At 32.2% G+C, this 24056-nt stretch overlaps 1 protein-coding gene across 2 annotated transcripts; it reads right to left on the minus strand.

The window, feature by feature from the left end:
- Positions 1-2670: 2670 nt before the first annotated feature.
- LOC108906998 (neural/ectodermal development factor IMP-L2) lies at positions 2671-23152 on the minus strand. 2 transcript variants are annotated; one of them, XM_018710453.1, is made up of 5 exons: positions 22940-23152; positions 4357-4614; positions 3858-4134; positions 2981-3207; positions 2671-2896 (listed from the first exon to the last, which is right to left on the minus strand). In XM_018710453.1, exons 1-5 carry the CDS (start codon positions 22940-22942, stop codon positions 2885-2887), a joined length of 777 nt encoding a protein of 258 aa, XP_018565969.1. In that variant the 5' UTR covers positions 22943-23152; the 3' UTR covers positions 2671-2884. The 2 variants fall into 2 exon arrangements, with proteins under 2 accessions (XP_018565969.1, XP_018565968.1); XM_018710452.1 differs by lacking the exon at positions 22940-23152 and adding an exon at positions 17982-18130.
- Between the last annotated feature and the right edge of the window lie 904 nt (positions 23153-24056).

Genomic DNA, 24056 nt, shown 5'->3' on the forward strand with positions numbered 1-24056 from the left:
TCGGTCGCTGACGCAGCAACTCGGCATTGAAATATTTGAAAAACTTGTTCCCATATTTATTTAGCCATATCCATATACAGGTCTGGTCGAACTAAACGTGGAGATGGCCGGTAAACGAAATACAAACACAGCTGCATTGGGCCATTGGGGCAATAAATCTCAGCTGTTGACAAGTGGTTGACAAATTGCCCAGCAGTACAGTGCAGCAATGCGGAATTTGGTGTGATTCAGGTAATTTTAATTTATTATAGGCACCTTCTATTAGTCATTCATATTACAATTGCGAAAGGGAGAAATAATATTATTACATGGCATTTTGGAGACCTCATGAAAGGGAACAAAACGAAATTTACCATCAATATAATAAAATTGAGGACATAAATAATTAAAATATGTTGTTGGCCAAATGAACATAATAGAAATTTTCTACACATTATATACAAATTATTATAATTTTTTACCTTTAGCAGAAAAATTTTTTAGGAACGCCTATGAGTCATTAAATTTTATTGCCAGACATTTTCTTACATGTTCAACTGACTTCGAAAAGACTGTAGTAACCTTGAAAAGAAACTTGTCAAGGTTTTGCGACATTTTGACCATTCCTTATCAAGATATTGAAGTTTAGTGACACTATTTTTAAGCACTATTTTTTGATGGGCAAAAATACCATCCAAGCTTAGCGATGACTTGAAAAGTGTTATAAGGAATCTGCTCATTAACAACCATTTGTCAGTGGTTTGCCGAGTTTTAACGAAGCCTTACGGACACTGATCATGCTGAACGCTCGGGACGTCCAAATGAGGTGTCAACATCAGAAAACAAAAAAACCCTCAAAATTGCATTGGATAACTATAAATTGAAGTTGCAGGAGATAGGCAACATCCTAAAGATTTTGCACAAACTTTTGGCATGAAAAAAACAGTTTTCCAAATGGGGGCTACTTTTGCTCATAGTTTAACAGAAAGAACACGTTGATGACTCGGAGCACTATTTGGAGCTGTTTAGGCGAAATAAACAATATTTTTTGTGTTGGTTTATGACAATGGATGAAACTTGGATCCTCCATTACACTCCAGAATCAAATCAGCAGTCAGTTGGAAAGCAGCAGCAAAAAGCTGTCCAAAGCGACCAAAAGCAACAGTCGGCCAGAAAGGTTCCGGTGAGTATTTTTTTGGATGTTCATGGCACAATATTCATGGACTACCTGGAAAAACAATCAATAGCGACTATTACACAGCACTCCTTTGAAGAAAAAAGCAAACGATTTACTGAGCTTGAATAAAATCCGGCTCAGGACAGTGACGGGACTCATAACGGGACACTGTTACTTTAGGAAACATCTACATAAGCTAAAGCTTGTAGACAGTCCGGTCTGCCGAGGATGTGACCCGGCGGATAAAACTTACACGTAGTAGAATAATGTTCCTGGAGAGACTCTATTTGGAACCCAAGGAACTGAGAGAAGTGTCAGCAAGGAAGCTTTTGGACTTTGTTAAAAGGACAAAACTACTTGCTGAATAGGACTAGTAGTGAGATGCACAATAGGACTATTAGGCCGCGGTGCCATGGGACTTATCAGCACCAACCACTAGGAAAGGAAGAAGAAGAAGAAGAATACACAGCATTATTGAACCGATTGGAGGATGAAATCAAGAAGAAAGGCCTCATATGGCAAAGAAGAAACTGCTGTTTCATGAAAACAATGCACTGGGTCACAGCTAGATGGTTTTGATGGCAAAACAGCATGACTTGGGCTACCAATTGCTTCCAAACACACCATATTCTCCAGATCTGGGATCTGCAGGAAAGGTATAGCTTAATGACTTACCTTTTGATTTCTGATTTCTGTGATGCTACTTACAGATGTCGTTAGAAGAAGTTTGTGTAGAATTAGAAGCATTATCAAATGAAAGTACATAACTATAGAGACAATTTCACGACAAAAGTTTTGAATAAAGAAAAGTTTTTCAAAACGTTAATGTGAGATGTGTTCGAACGATTATTGTGTGGTCGCAAAGAATTATCTACTTTATCAATGCAAGATATCTCTGATTAAGAAAAAAAATTATAAAATCAACCCCTTGACCGATCCTTGTGGCTAAAGTTGTTTTATTTAAATTTCTCTTGTCAGTGTAGCAAAAATACTTAAATAAAAAAAGATTGCAAAGTTATTTGGAAAGAACTAATATTTTTTCTTAACTTTTAACGTTACATGATTCCTAAATCAAGGAACTTGCCTAGTGTTGGTTCGTTTACAAATCATGCTGTATAACTGTTTCAAATCTTTATAAATCCTCGAATTTTGTTTTGAATTGGAAAGAGTATTTTTATATACGCAGTGTAAAAGTCACTGCTCAAATACCCTTTTTGCCTTTTTAAGGTAACGTTCTTTTTGTTTTTGATTGTAATGTTGAAATCGATTTTTTAATTTTTGGTTTTTAATAGGTCGATGTAATCAAGGATATGGTGAACGAATTTTGTATAGAAAAGCAAACCTTTTCCCTTCCCTTCCTCCTTTTCCTCGAGGTATGATCGAGAACCTGAATTTCTGCATTTAAAGGTAAGTGATGGAATTTTTTTCAGATATCGCTCAAATTTTTATTTATTTTTTTTAATAACGACATAAATGGGATGGTGAAATAAAACGGCTCGAGTTGTATGGAGAATGTTTGCATTAACACTCGTTAAAAAGTCATATTTTACACATTAATATAAATAAGTACATAAATTATTATACAATTAATACCTAAATTATAAATACTAGATAGTCATAAATTAATTTATAAAAATATCCAAGTTGCACTCCGCCTTGGGACTTGGAATGGTTAAGAAAATTTGACTAGATTTGGATTCGAGCGGAATATTCCCCTTCGTTCAGTGGTTAATCTGATGCCTGCAACAAAAAAAATTATCAATATTCTAAGGTTCCAAACGTCAATTAGAAAATGTGAACCAAACAGTGCGACATTTTACATACCTTCATTGGGTACAAAAACGTTTCGACGGTGTCGTCTCCAACGGAATTCTTCACGACGCACGTGTAGATCCCCATGTCCGCCCAAATGATCGACTTTATTCTGAGTTCGCCGTCCGGTAGTATTGTGAACCTGTCGTCGGTTTCGATGACCCTGCCGTTGGGGTCGATCCAGAGCAGGGTGGGCTTTGGGTTTCCGACAGACTTGCATGGGAGGTTAACTTCGTTACCTGCAAGCCAAAAATAATTTTTCAATTGCACTTTGAAGCTAAGTTCTTTTGCTATGTAGATCATAATCTGAAGATCTTGAGAGCTGATTCACTGAATTAAAAAATCTGCTACAGTTTTTTAAATTGAAACAATTAGATGCTCTCATTTCATATAATCTAACAATCAGGAGTGAAATAATTCGTCTTGAGATAATAACTTATAAGTGATTTTTTATGCACCATTTTACAATTGATGTAACATTATTTTCCAATATTGTATAGTCTTATATGGAATTTAACTCACTATAGATTTTAAACAATTTGTGACAGTTAATAACACTAGTAATATCATTGATGAAGGTGAGAAACAGAAACGGTCCCAAATCAGACCCCTGTGACACACCAGAAGTAGTTCCATATGTAAATGAATGTCCCTCATGTTCTACAAAGTGTTTACGGTGACATGGATATATGAGTTAAACAACAAAATTAAATTATTAGAAAATTCTTACTTAATTTGCTTGATAATAGATGTAGATTAAACACTTTTCATCCACATACACTTTTTGTACAGAGCTTATTACTCGTTTAAGACCAAAACACCAGTAAATATAAGAGTTCATAAGACTCAAGTTATTAAAAAACTTTGTTAAACTTTTAACTACGCTTACCGATGGTGTCCATGAGGGTGGATGCCCAGAACGTTACTCTGGGCATGTGGTGGGCTCCGAGGATTTTGGCGTTGATGAGTTGAGTGAAGTTCATTTCTCTGCCTTCCTTGTCGCTGACTATGAGCTTGGTAACGCTGGTGGATACCTGGGCGCCGGCTTCTGCGACACATCTGTATATGTCCTGGTGCCTTGGTAACAGGTAGTTTATCACTAACCGCGAAGACATCATCGCCAGTGCGTCGCTTGGCTTGATGGTGTTGACCTCCATCATTTCATTCTGAAAATTAACGTTCGATATGAGCAAATCTACAATTACGATAATATCCGTAGTAGGCTTAGTGCAAAAATGTCAAAATCAGGATTTAATTGAATACAAAGACACTAAACTACTCTAATCTGCAACCCCTCACTCTAATTGCAAGCTGTGAACTTGTGTGGAAGAGGGGGCGGCACATTATTATTATCCATAGAATGTATTTTAAAACATTTCTGTCCTTACCTCGGTTATCCTCATGTTCCTCTTGTACCACTGGATGGTTGGTGGTGGAGAGCCCATCGCCTGGCACTCTAGTTCCACGTGCGCCCCCACTTTTTCGGTGACCAACGGCACTGGTGGTTCTTTGATTTGTACCCAATCTATGAGCTTGAAGCGGCTGCCGCTGAGCACTGGGCTTAGGTCGTTATTCATGTCGTTTCTCAGTCTCGAACTCTGGGCCAGCCGCAGGCTAAGGGCAATTAGTAATACTGATAGGATCATCTGGAACAAAGGGTGATTGTTCAGTATTAATTTTACACCCAGGTGATGCTCACGATGTTGATGAGATGTGTTTCGAGTTAGGAAATAAATTATAGAGTGGCATAGAGCGTTTCCAATCAAACTTTCTGATAAAAAAATAATAAAATGCTTTAATTCGCGTTAACATTATAATTCAAGTAGAATTATGCCAGAGATGGGGAAGTTCAGCGTAGCCGTTCTTTCACAGTATCATCGCAATAAATATTAATATTAATAATCCTTATAAAAAGAGTAAATTATAAACTTGTAAGTATTAAAAAACATTTCTTTTAGAATACAGAAAGGTTTTGAATTGTTCTTTGGAAGGGTAAATAGATGGAGAATTTTAAATTTTAACGGGAAGCTTATTATATAGGGTGTTTATTAAGTAATTGTACAAACTTAAAAGCGTGAATACTTGACTAATTTTAAGATAAAAAGTTCATATGAACATGGGCCCGCAACGGTTTGGTTCTTAATACACAGGCGTGGAAAAAAATTTTGTTGGTATTTTGATTATAGAAAACGAACTGAAAACACTTTTACTTTAATCTTATGACAAACACTATAATCATTTATTTATTCGAATAAAGAAATTAATAACATTAGTCATCATTTTAATGATTTTATTTAAGTAAATGCTCAAAAATACCTCCATTTGCACGAACACAGGCGCGACATCTTTTTAGTAACGAAAATGTAATTTGTTCGAAATTTATTGTTGCTTGAATCTGACGAAAATCACTATTTATTCTTTGTTCTAACTGCGCAGAATGTCAAAGTTGCTACCGCAGCCTACTATGTAATTATAAACTGAATTTTATTCGAATATCGAAGTGTGTTTTCTGTTCGTTTATTTAAGTTTTACTCGAAAATAAGGCTTTTTTCGAAAAACATAAAAGAGTAGTAATTTGTAGAAAATTGAATGACGAATCATGGTTGTTACCGTAAAACAGTAGCGTACTATTTTATTTAGAAAAATATACCACCGATACCCTGTATCTCCGCCACTTGAGCATATAAATTTTCGGAAAATACCTTTTGAACGTTTACATAAATACATGTGCCCAATTTCAAATTATTTCACTTCCTAGTTTTTAAATTATTTAAAAAAAATCAAAAATATTTTTTTAAGTTTAACACCCCGTAGATAAAAACTTTATAGGGAAGATTCCCCTTAAAATTCACCAAAGAATACGAGGTTTCATTTTTGGTCACCGTTTGTGAGTCACCCTGTATTTTTGTTTTTGTTAATTTATATTTTTTCCTAATTTTCAGTAATTTGGTAATAGTAATTGGTAAAGTGATAGTGTAACATAGCACATGACTCTTTTTCACTTGTTTTTCAAAAATTCTTAATGATTCAACTTCCAATTTCTAACGCAACTTTAACTTTAAACCCGTTTTTTTTTCCAAAACGGCTGCTTTCAGCGACAAATACATAGAGTGCCTTTTATCCGTAAAATTGAAGACAAAATAAGTATGTCTAGTCAAAAATGACATACAGAGCGACACAAAAAACTTATGGTTATTTAAATCCAGGTACAACACCGCATGTGGCGCTGTCTAACATTAAACAAAAAACTAAGTAAATATTTGAGTTCCTCACCATCAATACTCGCAGTTTCCCGAATTTCGTCAAATTGACATGTTATTGAACAAAAATATAATCAAAATACCAAACAAAAAATTTTGTTTGACGCCTTGTATCTCAAGAACTATGCTGTTGAGGACCCATGTTCATATGAACTTTTTATCTTCAAATTAGTTAAAGATCGCTCTTTAAAGTTTGTACAAGTACTTATAAACACTCTGTATATGAAACAGCCGTCTTGATTGATTTAACCCCATAACCGAACCTTATTTTATTACTATCCTTACCAAAAAGATTTAACTGACTTTCGTACAAAAATAAATCATGGTTAAAAGATGAAAAAGAAACGACTAAATTTGTATTAACATTTTCAACCGTTAAAATTGATGGTTTTATTGGAGAAACGAGAAAAAATAGTTGACAGTCATTGGCGTATTGACGCAAAATAGAATAACACAGAGGAATAAATCTGCTGTATAAATGGATAATAATAATGGGCCTAACACACTGTCTTGTGGAACACCTCTACCAATATTACTTACATATAAAAAATTATTATCAATAATTATTTTTCGACTTCTATTAGATAAGTAATTTGAAAAAAAATGCATTGTATCAAGACTGAGATTAGAATATTTTAATTTTAAATGTAAGGTATGTTTCATTAAATGAGATATAGCTCATGGGAGATTCCTTAGATCAAAACTTGAAAAGAGCAATGTTTCGAAAAACGTTTTACTACTGATGGTGAAGATGTCAGTAGTTGTTTTGTAGGGCGGGAATTTCAAAAAAAGTATTCATTTGTTGCACATACAGGGCACTACACTGCTGATATGTTTGAAAAACTATGAAAAAAAGAATGAATAATTCCAAATTATCTAGCGGGAATTTAAATATTGCTTTTAGGTAAAAGAATTTTAAATTCGTAGGAAAAGGCGTAGGAGACAAGTCCATCTTGCGCCACCATTTTATACGCCCCTGGCGGCAGCGAAAAATTTCCGCAAAAGTCGCGGGCAGACGTGAAGTCACCTAATTAACCTGGAGATCTAAGGAATACGCCATTCAAGGCTACGAATTAGACGGAAATATCAAAAGCAATATCTTTGACATTGAAGCGGCGCAAAAAATCAACACACCTGTCCGTTACATAATACCTTCGCTTATTTGGCACGTCTTTTTGCCTAAAAGGAATATGAATCATTTCGTTTCATAAACTACGATATGCCAATCGAAAATGGTGATTTGATTCTTTATTTCAAATGTCGGCATTTGAAAGCGGGTTGAATTTTTTTCTTAGAAGCTGGTTGAAAAAAGGTAAAAATTATTAAAAATAGATAATATTGAAACTATGAATCTGGCGGACTGGTTGATCCAACGATATCTTTTTAAAATACCGACAAAATGTTAAAAAGGTCAAAATATTTTTTTACAATTTTAATGTGTCAAGTTTTTTTAATTCCTGTTCAAGCTACTTAAAAGTGGCCACCCTGTATATATTCATAACGTTCTCTTCTGGCCTTATATGTAACTGCTTATCTGGTTGGAAGAAAGTAATTTGATGACTATTAATAAAGCAAATATCACACCACTGCAGATAACCGGCGGATAAACGTAGGTCAGGAGTCTCTTAAGAGCGTTCTTGATATTCATACTTAAAAAAATATATTTAAAGACACCAAATTGATGTCATTTTTATGATTTTATCGAATTTCATATTCCAGTTGGATATTTCGAATGATATTAAAAACACCTTATCGCAAATGCATTTTAAAATGAAGATGAAATTGTTTCTTGTACAGGGCGTAACTAAACTACTTGGCCAATGCGTGATTTTTGAGAGACGCGTATTAAAATTTAATGAAGAAATATGATTTATCTTAAATCTCAGACAATAATTGACGGTGACAAATAATATTTCATTCCATTCGTAGATAATAATAATTATTGTTACTATTTCATAAATTATTTTGATATTACCTCAGTGCTATTACAACAATCTATACATTGTACAACATTGCGATTTATGTCATTTTTTATTTTAAAAAATGTTTCCATATTTCTCATCAAACTGAAGAAGAATCAGAATACCCCTCTAAAATTTTTTGGTATGTACAATTCGAACGAAATTTTGGTTATATATGGCCTTCTAGATCAATTACTAATCTTATGATAATCCAAGGCCAGGCGATTTTTGAAAAAATTATTTTAACGATTTTTTTCCATGAAATAAGGCTTCTTGATCTTATTTATCATCACTTCTATATATACCAAATTTTACTTAACTTATACAAAACAATTTTGTATGAAGTTTCAGTTTAAAAATTAAGGAGGCTTTGAAAATTCCTTTAGAACCAATTATTGATCCTGTTGATCACGATTTGCAAATTACAGTGTCTGCAAATAAATTATTTTCTTAATTGTAGACAGGACTCAAAATTTTCACGTAGATTCTATTATTTGGTAGTTTTCGTATTAAGACCTTTCCAATGTCTTCTAGATATTTAAACTAGAACACTTAAAAAATGCAATGCTTTACAAAATAAAAATAAAAAATCTGCGTTAGAAATCGATGAAATTTGAGATATAGGGGTTTTATGTAACTCGATTTTTAATTAAAAAAAAACTGATTTTCTCAAAAAATGTTAATAAAATTGCAGGAGGCTATGGAATTACTGAATTGTTAATAATGTTGCAAGTTGCAAATCTTCAGAGAAACTATCTTTTATTCTTTCTTTTTTGTAACAGATAATCATAAAATCACTTAATCACTTTCGATAAAGTACAACCAGAAATTCAACCGTGATATACAGAATGTAAATGAATAAGTAAGTGCCAAAAATAACGGGGGGTGATTCCATGTCGAAAAATAAGGTGGGTCTTTCATATAAAAAAAATTTAATTTGAACATCTCCTGTGAAGATACAAGCGCTTAAAGGGGGTGCCAGAATTTTTTTTCTGAAATACCAAAAAAGTGACAGAAATGAAAAACAAACTATTATAAATTATTAAAAACTAATAGAAATTATATTAAATGTTGAATGTTTGTTTCTTCGCATATTTAATAAAATTAATTAATAATTACAACAATTATTAAGTTGCCACTACAAAATGTCAACGTGATTGTCGCCTACTAGATAAATTACAGTTCGATAAAATTTCTACCTTTTGCCAATCTTATGCCATGTAATTAGTTTTAAATAAATATTTTCCTCAGAAATCGTTAATTTTATGGAAAAATTACAAGAAACCATTTTTGTTTAGAATGAATCAGGCAATCTGAAATGAATTTTTAAATGGCAAGATATTAATAAGAAAAAAAGTTACGTACGAAACAAGTCTTAGGGGTGGCTTTTTCTACCCCTTACAATCATAGGGGAAAATCAACAAATTATTTACTGAGTCTCTTCTCGATAGTAGAAAACGTCTACTTAATTTCATTTCTGTCACTTTTTTGGTATTTCAGAAAAAAATTAAAAACCACTTTTTTAGCACCCTCCCCTGATTTTTTCGCACTTATTTATGTACACCCTGTATTATATAACTTATTTCTGCACTCTAAGCATTGCTTTTGCAAACAGTGTTTTAAAAATTGAATCAAAACAGATATTTGAATATTAACACAGAGAAAAAAAGGTATAATTAAAAAAAATACATTTATTTTCTTTAAACTTAAAACTCTGCATCTAGATAGTGAATTATTTACACTGTGTATATAAAACCGATATGGAGGATACGTCACGATGTCACGAATCATGAATTTCTTTGGTATTTATTATATTTTTAATGATTTTTAAAACTTAATTTCAAAAAATCGTTCTCATCGCCCGTGCTAAAACCACGCCACGAGACAGCAACCACCCAGACGAACATTTTTTTTTTTAGTCGCTTGTGCAAATATGTGCGTTCGATAAATAAATTTGCTCTGGCCGTAGGAAACCGCAGATAACCGCGCTAAGAAAGTTCATTCATGAAATTCATTGACTCATTGCGTAATCGCTCGTCGCCGTACGATGTGTAGTATTTCACAATTTGCGTTTCAATAATCCGCGCTGCGTGACGAGGAGGTGTTAATTTCGGGTGTTGCTCGAATAATAATTCGCCGGATCGGGTCATTCCCTTGAATAGTCACTAATTGTTGTAATGGAGCTAAATTTATTTCGTCTAAAAATAAAGAAATGAGAGACTCGAATTTTGGAGTTGTTAATGTTTGCGTGCTTGGCGGTCGGATATAAACGTCGTAAGATGCTTTTTCAAAATCGTTAATCGGCAATAAAATGCCTTAATTGATGTACAGGGTGTTTCAGAAAGACCTCCCGCAAATATAGGGGGTGATAGATAGTACGACAAAAAATAAGAATGTTTTGTCTTATGACCTATATGTCTATCTCCTCTTGTTTTTGAAATACAGAGCGACAAAATACATTTTTTTACGAATAGAATTTTTACGAAAATATCCAAACGGTGCGAAATTTGGTATTCCGGGGTTTTTAAGGACGCCAAATACTCTGGTCTAATTATTTTTTGTATATTTTATAGAGGGCGCTAGTTATACTACATTCGTATTACATTTTAAGTTCTAATTTTTTTAAGGTTAGTTTTTTTACCATTCGGGCTCCAATTTCTGATGTTCAATTTTATTTTCTAAAAATAATGTACTCTTGTTAGAACTTTCTAATGTGGACGGTTTTCGAGAAAAAAGACTTAATTAAACTCTTACAATATTACGGTGTATAAAATAAGTGACTTTTCTCAAAGTAGGCTTATGTCAAAACTTATTGATGAATGTCTCATAAACAACGCATACATTATTAGTAATATTTTAAACTCTAATTAATATATTAAAATTTTAGTGATTGTTAGTGACTGTAGTTAGTAATGACTAATTATAGTCATCCATTAAAATTTTGATATAAAGTTAATTAGAGTTTAAAATATTACTAAGAATGTATGCATTGTTTAAGAGATCAATAACTTTTGACATAAGCCTACTTTGAGAAAAGTCATTTATTTTATACACCGTAATATTGTAAGAGTTCAATTAAAAGCTTTTTTTCTCGAAAACCGTCCACATTAGGAAGTTCTAACAATAGTACATTATTTTTAGAAAATAAAATTGTACGTTAGAAATTGGAGTCCGAATGGTAAAAAACCTAACCTTAAAAAAATTAGAACTTAAAATGTAATAGGAATGTAGCATAACTAGCGCCCTCTATGAAATATATAAAAAATAATTAGACCAGCGTATTTGGCATCCTTAAAAACACCAGAATACCAAATTTCATAAAAATATTTCGCACCGTTTGGAAAATTTCGTAAAAATTCTATTTAAAAAAATTAATTTTGTCGCTTTGTATCTCGAAAACACGAGTAGATAGACATATAGTTCATAAGACAAAGAATTCTTATTTTTTTGTCGTACTATTACCCCCTGTATTTATGGGAGATTTTTCTGAAACACCCTGTATACAGGGTTGCTGATATGTATGGGAAACGGTCGATTATGTCCTAAAGTAAGACAGCTATCGAAAAAACATAATACACAAATGTTTTAAGATTTTTAAAAATTTATTATAATAAAGAAAAATTAAGTAGGTATACAGGATTAGTCAAAAGTCATGAAGAAACAAAGTTGCTTTTTCTTTAATGGAACACCCTGTGTATTATTACATATTTCAATTCGCCTTGAAATTCTAAACAAATTTCATATAGCACATGTACTTAAATTAACCGTTGTCGAGATATGTATTTTTGACATGCGTTGTCAAGATAATCACTATTAGACAAAAGAACGACGCAGCGTTGTTATGGAGCTAGAAACTTTCAATTGTAACTTGATGGACTATAAACTTAATGGACTAAAATATTTTTGTACCCTTAATTTATAAGAAAATGGTTCTCAAAGTTCGATATCTCGAAAACGGTTAAGGTTAGGTACATGGTGTGCTATATGAATTTTATTTAGAATTTCGAGAAGAATTGAAGTATGGATTTAATATACAGGGGAGTTCCATTAAAGACAAAGCAACTTTGTTTCGTCATGATGACCTTTGACTGATCAAATATAAGTACTTAATTTTTCTTTATTGTAATAGATTTTTAAAAACCATAAAACGTTTGTCTTATGATTTTTCGATGGTAATAGTTTTGTCAATTACGACTTGTTTTTCGAATAAAATGGGAGATACCTTTTTTTTTAGAAACACCACCGGGAATTAAATACACTTGTCCGATTTCTAAAATATTCAGTGGCGTCGAAATGCCGAGGTTCTTAGCAACAGAATCTGCGTCAAAAAATTTAGAAAATATTTAAATTTGTGTTTTAATTTTTTCTTATTTCAAAGTCGTTGAAGTTCGACGCGTACAATTCGGGACACCCTGTACAAAAACCTATCGAATACATTGTCGGTATAAATTATTTTTGGACATAAAAATCACATAAAATACAGAAAAAAATGTGAAAGTTAGGGCCAAGGCTAGCATTAACGTAAAAACTTGCTCAAGAAGGTAAAGTTTTTTGATAAATATTCAAATGCCTCACGTGATACATCCCAGCAACTACATATTGAAAAAGTAGGTACTAGATTGAACAGTTACACCTATTTTTAGAAATGTCCGGATATAATAAAGTATATTCAGAACTAGAAATGCTAGTTATTAAAATTAAAAATCGAATAACTTTTACATGAATATAAGATGAGTCACGTTATGTAACACACGCTTTTATTATAACCACGTTCAGAATTATTTAAAAAAGATCTAGCGAAGTTCAATTCAAATACGAATAATGTACGCTACAATTTTTCCGAAGTTAAAATTTCGACCACAGAAATTTTTCCCGTCGCGACGCCATATATCTCTCCGAGATTATAAAATCGTCCTTGTATATTTAGACTGTACCGCGAAATTTACAAGCAGCGAAATTTCGAGATTTACAAGCACTTCTAGTTATTTTATATTGAAGACGGCGGGCGTCTGCTGGCAATGGCCACCTTACATATACCTGTCAACCGGAGGCGCATCTTTTCGTAATTAATTAAGCCCCTAGTCCAAATGTAACTGCCAACTGTCGCAAATCAAAGCGAGCGGTTGCAAAAGCGACCCCATTCCTCCACAATCGCAGTTTTCGGACTCGACACGTGCATCGTTTGGCAGTTAGTTGCCGAGGGATTTTTTTTTGATGAGGTGAGCGTTTCTCGGTAACGGGCAATTATTAGCCGCTATTAAAGCCGGTTGATTGTGGTTAATCTGAGGATGAGACGGTATGGTGCCGGTTGAGGATTCCGGGAATTTTTATTACGCCATGGTGATTCATCCTCAATTCACTTAGGTATTTTTTGCCTAGTGTTCCGATTTGTATGACGTACGGGACAGTCTTAAAACGCCGATGAAATAAATAAAAATAATACATATTTTTTAATTTTTTTACAACATTTTTCGTTGTTAGCTCACCAAATAAAGTTATAGCAGGTATTCCGTATCATTGTGGTAAATTTTTGGAGCATGAAATAGATTTAATTCTAGGAATAAAAAATATAAAATGGTATGTTGATCTTTTTTTGTTCAGAAGTTACGTATGAAGAGTAAACAGACGGAGACATATTTCAATTCACAATTCAGATAAAAATATATCTGACTTAATAAATGTATAATTAATGAAATTTCCTTATTTTGCTCTCGTAGAATACATTTCAGTAACAGTTCTTTATTGTTTAATACTTGTGCAGTGCATACACTGAATCTTTATGTTTCTCCAGAGAGATAAGAATCTAGAGGATTGTGGTCGAGCTAAATAGGTGGACACACAATACAACCACCGATAAGTTTTATTGATTGACTAACAGTAAGATAAGTTTTTATTTGGTTTACAAATCTTTCGTGGAATTCATAGGTTTGTAACGTTGGGACAAATAGACATCGACCTATCATTTTTACGTTTTTTAAGTTATTAGAACAAGTCTAATGTATGCTCCCAAAATTTGCACAATACAAGGCGTCCCGATTTTCACGTGCCAAACTTGCGGAACCTAATTCCTCAATATAAGAAAAAGTATATTGTCTCAATAGTTTGATAGATTTAAACTGTCGAAGCTGTTAAAACGAAAAGTCAAAAAAAGTTCAGAAGACGAAAACAGTGGATTTTCGAATGTTAACGACATTTTTAAAGTGTGCAATATTAAGAGTGCGTTTTTGGACTTTCTATTTGTCTGCTTTTTTCAGAGTGAAATTTTTTGGTTCGGCAAAACTATTTTTATAAAAATAACACTTGAATGATGCATTAGGCTCATTTTTTTTTATTTTTTCACAGGAGGCTAAATATCGAAAAAATAAAGAAAAAAATATGAAAAGGTGCCCTAAATGGGCCGAGAAATGTTTAGCTTACAGAGTGCTCAAAAAAATGTATTTATTTAAATATTTAAATGTTTAATGTAGACAGATGGAACTTCGGCTAAAAGCTTTAGTTTCAGACAGACTTATTTGCCTTCATTTGATAAGATTTTTTAGAAAAAAAATGAATTTATTCATTCACAGTAGAGTCAAAACACGATAACTAATAATAGAACATATGTTAAAAAAAGTAGCACTATTATTATAAATTTCTTCCACAAAAATATGTTTTACGCCACTGTCTAAAACGAAAACAATACTTTTGCTGAATTTAAACTCTTAAAAAATGAAAAAATACTAGTCCATTTTTCATGAAACGTATTACTTTTTAGTAAATCGATTTGCTTTAACTATATCGCGATTTTTGTCAAATTAAATCTATGCGGTTTTCAAAAGATGGTTGAGATAATCTATCGGATTACATTAATTGCTTAATATTAAGCGGTGGCTTTGGAAATTCCAGGGAAGCATATGAATATTGATAAAATAAATTACTTAATTTAGACGGACTTTCCCAAAAATTATATTTATATGAAAAAAACTGGCAGTATCTAGTGCAATAATCAACCAATCAACCTCTTCAAAATCTGTGGCCAATCGTAATATTTACTCCTAACTACGGACTTGGTGAAATATATTTCTGTTGATTCTTAATAGTTAGGTATGTTTGGGGATTTGTAACTAGGTACTTTCCAAACTTTTAGAACCGGCATATTATCTTCAAACAATGTAGTATGAGTGGTAGAATTAATATTCAACGTAAATTTAATGTCAAGAATCTCTGAATTTAGATTATGTGAATTTTTAAATAATTTCGAACTAAAAAAACTTGGCAAAAGGTAGATCTTTATCGAGGATTTCATTTTAACAAAAATTTTGAATGAAACAAATCGGGATTAGTACTTTATCGTTTACTGAGCCTATTCTTATCATAAGTCATATTTGGAATTTATTTTATGTGTAAATTAAATACTGTGGCGCCAATAGAAGATTGCTGTTTAAATTCTATGTATAAAAAATCATTAACCAAAATCAAGAATCGAAATGGTAGCAAAATAAGTTTTGTTCAATGAATAAATACAAAAGATTTAATAATAAATAAAACATATACGCAATGGAACTTGAAGTTTGTATTATAGGAAAATGGTACCTAACTGAAAAAGATTTCCGTCACATACCTTTGTCTGGTAGTTCTTCCGAATACACATGCACGACTGGGAACCGAGAAATTCACTTGTTAGCACGTTGTTTGAAAAGAAAAATAGATAAGATAAGTACTTAGTTCTAGGTATTTTTTCGAAATTCTTACAATTTTTTTGGCGCCGCGCTTGTACGTATCAGCTCTGTTCAAACTTTGTCAGGCGTGAGAATTCCCGATAGTAAAATAGTTGATGTACAGGGTGGTCCGAAGATAAGTACCGGAAATTGACGGATTTTTGTTGAAATGTCATCATATTCACTAATCATTGCATTACAGCCCATCAAATGGTATTTTTGATTAATTTAGTAATGAAAGTTTATTAAATTTTATTTATTAATAAACGCAACTCTGTTTCAGCATAAGAAATCAAGGGTTTTGTAAACTTTTGGAAAAATATAATAAATGTTACGATTGAACTGTCAAAAGTAATACCCTGGTTGTGTTACCTTTTGTAAATTATGGTATACCAGCGAAAAGCGCGTTACAGTTTAATTGTTGTTTCTACCAAATGTTATATGGTGATTTAAATTTTTTATAAAGTATTTAAATCTGTTTGCATTAACTCAGCAGCACGAGTATTAACAGCAGCTTTAACTTTAACAATTAACAACTTCAAGATTGTCAGCAAACAACATTAAAAAAACTTCAAACATCTAGTTACATTATTAACATATACAGGGTATTCCTTAAGTAGAGGTCAAAAATAAGGGTTTTTTGTTATACAAATGTGGGGTCATAGGACAGCCACTGTCTAGCTAGAGCGTGTCAAAAATTTAAGAAAAAAATCAGTTTTTAATTTTTAATTTCTAAACCGCTTGAAATAATTTAACCAAATTCGGTGTGCATATTTAATATGACAGTAGCTATGAAACAAAAAATTATCAGCTTTAGAAACTTACCAGTGGCGAAGATGTGGGTATCATCGATCATTATTTGCCAAAAAAAAAACCTTTATAACATTACAATTAAAATAGGTCATCATATACGCCATTGTATTATCTTCACTTTTTGTTTCTTTACACTTTTTTGTATTCCAAACCAATTAACAACAAAATTGACTTATTTGATCAAGTTCATTTTTACAGTTACTTAAATTATTTAAACAATAATAAGAAGAAGCCGCCATCTTATTTAATATTGTGCATTGTCAAATTAAGCTTATTTTTTAAAAAGATTAAGTTTTAACAATGGTTTATGCTTATGCTCATGCTGAAATGGCCAATATGGTTTACATTTATGGCCTTGTAGATGGAAATGGTACTGAGGCTGGGCGAATTTATATGGAAAGATTTCCAAATCATCAAACTCCAAATCCTGGCAAATAATGATCAATGGTACCCACACCTCCGTCACTGGTAAGTTTCTAAAGCTGGTAATTTTTTGTTTCATATAGTGTAGAAAAGTACCGATGGTCTATCAGAAGCTACGTGAGAGCCATCCTTGTCTATCACATAGATTTCTATGGCTTACTTTATCGCTCTCACGTAACTTCTGATAGACCATCGGTACTTTCCTACACTGTATCTACTGTCATACTGAATACACACACCGAATTTGGTTAAATTATCTCGAGCGGTTTAGAAATTAAAAATTAAAAACTGATTTTTTTTTAATTTCTGACACGCTGTAGCTGGAAAATGGGTGTCCAAAGACCCGAATTTATATAACAAAAATCCCTTATTTTTGGCCACAGAATACGCCCCTGGATTTTTGTCCTCTACTTAAGAAACATCCTGTATGTTAAATAACAAAGGGCCTAAGTGCGACCCTTGGGGCGCTCCCGAAGTTATGAATGAAACATCAGAAGAATATTGGCAGTTTCTAACAGCTTGATATTCATTTGAAAGATTTACTGACGATACCACAGTCACGATATACGTTTTGCATTAAGTATATTTTTTTAATCATGCATACATAATGTTGGTCATGTAAATTATTACAAAATATATTGCGACTTGATCTGATTTTGAATTTTCCGGAAGATTAACTAGAAATGGTAAAAGTATTGACCCGGTTTGAAAAAAGACGTCGAGAAAGAAAAGCAAACGCACGCCGCTTATCTTTTGGGACTTCGGCCGTACGATAACTTTGGCTCGCGCTCAGATATCCTTTTTTTTTATCAAATTCTCACCCGTAATTAAATAATTTACAAACATATGATAAACTCACCATTTATAGCAACTGGAGACGGCGGCTCTTAACCACAGGCTATCACTAACCCCGAAAGATAAGCTCGGACTATCACAATTAGGTAACGGAGTGCTGGGACGGCACCGCGACGAGATCCGACACTATTTCAAACACTCTGTATGTCGCGAGAGCCGCAATCGAAGTGGCAATCAGTCGTTTTACCTCAACTTGCTCGACAGTCGGTGATGGGAGGGATGTGTTGCAAAATTGCGGGCTAGTTATCAGGGTGGGAACTCGCTCTTACACTTTTTGAAAAACTTGTACATTTTGTAAACAGCACCTTTGGTTCTTTTACGTTTTTGTACCGAACGGCACGCTCGTCTGATTTGGAATGCCTCGTTTTTTTTTTTTATAAACTCGGTGCAAAGCTGCTCGATAAAAATACAAGACTATAAATTTTGCCCTCGGCGGAGCTATTTTTGAAAATTCGATTTGCCAGATCATGGCAAGAATAATAGTTATAAATATTTGTAACGCCTTCATAAGCATTTAAAAACTTTACCATAGGATTGAATCTATTTGATAATAATCCAAATAATACAACACAAGCAAATGTCTTAACACTAGGGCATTCAACGTTGAAGGTATCACGGGTGTTATAGGATAATAATGCCCTCGGTCCACTATAAATTTTCCGCTATGCTGAGCAATTTTTGAAAATTCAACCTTCTATATCTTGACAAGAATAAAAGTATTTTTTAAGACCCTAAAAAATAATTTATTTAACATATCAGATCATACAGCACCGATATAACAGTCCACTATCACTAATATTTAGTAAAGGGTCATTTGATCTGAACGCGGCCGACTTTGATAGACATGAAAATTTATTTTGAAGAAAAACTAAATACCGATCGGCAGGGTTTAGTTTTCAATATACAGGGTGTTGACATTTCCGAAAAATTATAAATAATTCTTTATAAAATCGTTACTCCGACATAACTCAAATCTACGTAAAATTAAAAACTTTTCCAATTTTTACTAGCAACGGCAGAGAAACGCCTTAATACGAATTTAAAAAAATTTACCACGGGAATAAATTTGTTTGATAATAGCATGAATAACATTAACGTCAATACAGATTAAATGCCAAACAAATGTCATGTTAGTAGGGCATTAAATGCTGAAGGCATCACGGGTGTTATAGGATAATAATGCACCCGGTCCACTATAAATTTCCTCTATAAATTCGACATGCAAAAATAAAAGTATTTCTTTAAGACGTTAAAAATTAATCCCATAAATAATATTTGATAACTTTGATAGAATACAAGAAAATTGATTTTGAAAAAAAAAAACTAAATCCAGACCAACAGGGTTTCGTTTCTAAGATACAGGGTGTTGTGAAATACATTAAATGAGAGATAACGCCTAGATTAAATGTCATATTAGTAGGGTGTTAAACGTTGAAGGCACCACGGGTGTTATAGGGTAATAATGCCCATGGTCCAGTCGGCGCATTATTGTCCATATAACACTAATAACTTACGATAAAATATCAAATGGCCATAACATCACCATCGTCTGTACTTAATGTTTTAACTATCCAAAGCCTTGAGACTAAAAAGAAAACATGTGAAACGAGAACAGTTTTCTCGCGATCGTCCCGACCAAGGCTGTCTGTACCCTCCTACGAAGAGACCGCCCGGTTATGAATGAAAATCTCGACAGTGTTGCGTCATTTGGAGTATAGTTTTACACGTTTAGTTATTTCACTGCTTCCTGGAAATCTCCAGACAGCTTGCAACTTGCTAGGCCAACGTATTACGGGGTGCCGAACGTGTCGACTCGTGCTATTTTGTCACGGAAACGTCTTGGGTCGAGGAATTTCGAATTGTTTTGAGATAAAGGCGCGTGACTTAATTATTGGGAATTGAAAAGGCGTGGAAATATTTTAATATGATACGGAAACTATGTAAGTAATTTGATATATGTTTAATTAAAGGTTTGTATGATGAATAATTTCTTGAGAATGATGTTATTGTAGGTCTAGGTCCACATTTTTAGGTATTTTTTTCAAAGATAGTACAGGGACAGGGTGATTTCTAAATAAACCAACGACCCAAAAAAAATGGAATCTTGTATGACATAACTTCTTTTTTAAACTTTATTTTTTCTATTTTAAATACACAACTTTAAAGCTATAAACAACAAAAATTTTTAATTCTAAAGTAGATACTATGACATAAATTAACATCCTACATTGAGCGGTGTTATCCAAAATTTTTCTAATTGACGATGTCATCTTTTTCTTCTTATGAAAGGCATAGTTAGTTTTTACATTTTCGGATATCCTTCTTTATTGTCTTTAAGGAAGTATATCAGTTTGGTTCTATTTTCTGTCAAATTTTGGGAATTTAGTTACTATTAATTTGTATTTAGTTGTGTCAATTACAGTCTAGTAACTTGTAATTTGTTTTCATTTTAGATATTTAACAAATAGATCGCATATTTATTTTGCAGTTATTATATTAGTACAGCGTGAATTATAGTTTATTATTACTTATGTTTTGCTGGTATCATGATCGATTTTTATCCTAAAAGTTGGTGGCCTTAAAGTTGACCAATAAATTGGCCAATTTATTGTAACGTGTAAAAAAGTGCCACAAATATAGCGGATTGTGATAAACAATAATTTCTTGGACCAATTTCTTTATTAATTTTATAAATTTTCTTGTATAAGTAGCATATAATTACCTGGTATTTTATTTTTATTTGCTTATTAATTACTGGTTAGATATTCAAGATATACGGGGTGATTCTTTGACTATGATCTATAACATTTTTACAAAAATGAAAAGTACACCAAAACATAAAAATAGTAGGTGTAATGTGTTTTTCAATTATTTCGTTCAACAGTTACTTTTTTCTAATAGGTAAACCAATAGCTTCGATTAAATTGTATTAATCAACATTTATAAGAAGTGTTTTCTTTATTTTCATCAGAACAGTAACAAATAACAAATTTCCCAAATAGAAAACCATAGTAATAATATAGTATAGAACAGTATGAAAAAAATAAAATGAAACAAAACAAATAAATAAAAAAAATTAATATTCGAAAATAATGTGGATTGTAGATAGTTTATAAGGAAGTGGCAGATATTGCTTTTGGCATGTCAAATCTCAATCTTACTAGAATGTTCAAAAACTGTATTTGCATTAACTTTAAATCTCTGTCTCAGCCAACTGGCAACAAAAGTTATATAGTGCCAAAGAGGTGACAGGGGATGAAAAATAAAATATTGAAAATAACCCCAGGAATCGATAAAGAAATCAATTCGAGTTATTGGTGATTGAAAATGTAATTTTTTAATAAAAAAATGACATTTTCAGTAGTTTTTCTCCAATAACTCGGAAAATAGACATTTTATGAAAAAAATACATCACGAAGAAAATGAAGCTTATAGAAAAAGAAAAATATTGAGTTTTTTCGTTTATGTAGGTGCAATAGGTGCTGAGATACGGCTGGTTGAAGATAATTTCATGTCCGCCAGATACTAAATTGGAAGCATTTAACATAGTTATGATCAAAATAAAACTGTTAATTCGCTTTTTCGGTAAAAAAATCGGTACAAAAATTGATTAATTTTTCACGAGATTTAAAATTAAAGGTGATCCTTCTACAATTTACATTTTTTATGTTCTAACAATATACTATACCAGTTTAAGCGGTTTAGAATGCATATTACGTTTTGATTGATTTTTTTTTTAATTTCAAAAAAATAACATATTTTTGAAAAGAACTTTAAAAATAAAAAAGGTACGAAAAATATTCAAGAGTGCAAAAGTTTAGATTTTATTTATATTTTGTTATTAGGGGTAGTTTTTTAAGAGTTGAAATATTGCTATAAATTATTTATAATACCATAAACTATTGAAAAGATTTCTATCTATAATACAGGGTGTCTCATAATTAGCTGCCAACCCTGAACAGGCCGATTCTATGATCAAAACTAAGTAAAAAAGTTCATATGAACATGGGTCCGGAAATGCTTCCTAAGGGCACAGGGACCCATTGAAGAGGGAGGAATGGAAATCATTTTTTTGCAATATCTCTCAATCGCGTTGTGATAAATGAATGAAATTTGGTATACACAGCTAAATTTTGATGAGCAATTTGATGGACTAATCCATTTATTTCCACAAGGTCCATTGGGGTGGGTACGGGGGGGCCCTTGGTACTTTGCGTGTGTAACTTTTTCATCTTTGACTTTTTAACAAATTGGACAGAAAATTCCGTTTTCCCGAACTGTTTTACGTTAAAAAGGTACTCTTGTTTCAAATCGTTATCTTTAACGGTTTCTGAGAAAATCGCTCTTGAATTAATCCCACTTTGGTCATAGCAATTTCCGGACCCATGTTCATATGAACTTTTTTACTTAGTTTTGATCATAGAATCGGCCTGTTCAGGGTTGGCAGCTAATTATGAGACACCCTGTATATGCGTTTTAAAAATATTTGAAGGTCAAAGAAGCTATTAATTTTATATTTTTATTATTAAGGGTTGAAACTTTATAAAAATAAAGTAAATTATAACCCACAATATAAAACAATATTTACTCTATCACTATATTTACAGCCTTATCTAAACATGGATTGTAATACATACATAAATATTTTTTTAATTAATTTTGCGAAGTAAGAATTCATTGAAAAAATAACGAAGGCCATAAAATTTACTTAGTAATATTATTTTGTAACGTGTTTTATTTGGAACGAAACAAATAATATTTAATATTACTAAATGTAAATAAACATAAACCATCCTCACACAAAAGTATTTATAAATATTGAAAATTTAACGTAACGTGAAAAAAGTCGTCCTCGGACGACTACCGACGATTTCCCTAAAATGTCAAAGAACCTTCTGTACTTATATCACTATCAAAAATTTTACTAGAAGTCAAAAACCTACTGCATACATTTTGACTCACCATTTCCACTATAAATAAACGAGGATATTTTTCAATTAATGATTTGTAACACTACTGTTTATCCTATGTTATCGTTCAATTCAACGTTCAATTTATTCGCGCACCTTTTCAAGATCAAAATATTCGTCCGGAAGATACACAAGAAAATCCCTCACGAGTTACATCAGCCTGGTGTCACTCACCACTCACAACCGAACACCTTTGAAGCGTAAATACGTGTGACATCCTAGACGCATTTGCTCTAGTATTTATATCAGTTGCTAGACCAATTAACTACGCACCTCCTCGACCAAATATTTAAAAGAAACGGATCGAGATTCGTTTTCTCGAAATCTCCCTCGTTCGTTTCGCTTCCTAGTTCCAACGTTTTCCAATTTTTGAGAAAACGCGTTCTGAATTCCGGGAAATAATTCGTCTCAAACAAACAAAAATATTATACTTAATTTTATTAAAAAAAAAATGCTCGTGTCAAAATATGTTTGTTGGGATTGAGATTATATAAGTAGAAATGTTAACAAAATAAAAGTTGTATTTCTGCTATAATGAGCGGCAATTTTGCTTGGGAGAGTAATTTTATTTCCTTCATGTCGGAAAAATTAAAAATTATTAAAACAAATGTTTGTGTGTGTAATTTATCAAATTTACACACATACAGTGTGTAGCATTTTTCCTACTTTAACTAAAAATTTTTTAATTTAAAAAAGGCTTTGAAATGCCACAATATGAAAAATTATCCCATTTCTGATCTTGCTAGTTATGATAGGTATTATAGTTGACGGACCTAATATTCTCACAATTTTAAGCCTATGCGCAGACTCGATAAGCTAAGTTTTCATCATCAGGCGTTTTCATTGCCTTCTAGAATTTGAAACTGAATCAAAAACGTTAAAACATTTAAGACAATTAAAAAGAAAATTATGCATCATAAATTGATGAAAAGTGAGATACTTATAAGAGTTTTAAATGATGCAGTTTAAGACTACGTAGCCATATTTTTAATAAAAATTCCCTAAAGTGACTTTGCCATAGATTGCCAACTGTTTCATTTTAATTGGTTCTGCATGTACATAAAAAAATCATTTGATTCTGTAATAATTGTTGCCTAACCAGACATATT

Source organism: Anoplophora glabripennis, unplaced genomic scaffold, assembly GCF_000390285.2.
Source record: "Anoplophora glabripennis isolate ALB-LARVAE unplaced genomic scaffold, Agla_2.0 scaffold317, whole genome shotgun sequence".
NCBI classification, from domain to species: domain Eukaryota; kingdom Metazoa; phylum Arthropoda; class Insecta; order Coleoptera; family Cerambycidae; genus Anoplophora; species Anoplophora glabripennis.

Coding starts and splice junctions, on each gene's coding strand:
- LOC108906998 (XM_018710453.1), bottom strand. Junction 4,135..4,356: donor GGAACATGAGGATAACCGAG/GTAAGGACAGAA, acceptor GTTAATTTTCAG/AATGAAATGATGGAGGTCAA. Junction 3,208..3,857: donor CACCCTCATGGACACCATCG/GTAAGCGTAGTT, acceptor TTTGGCTTGCAG/GTAACGAAGTTAACCTCCCA.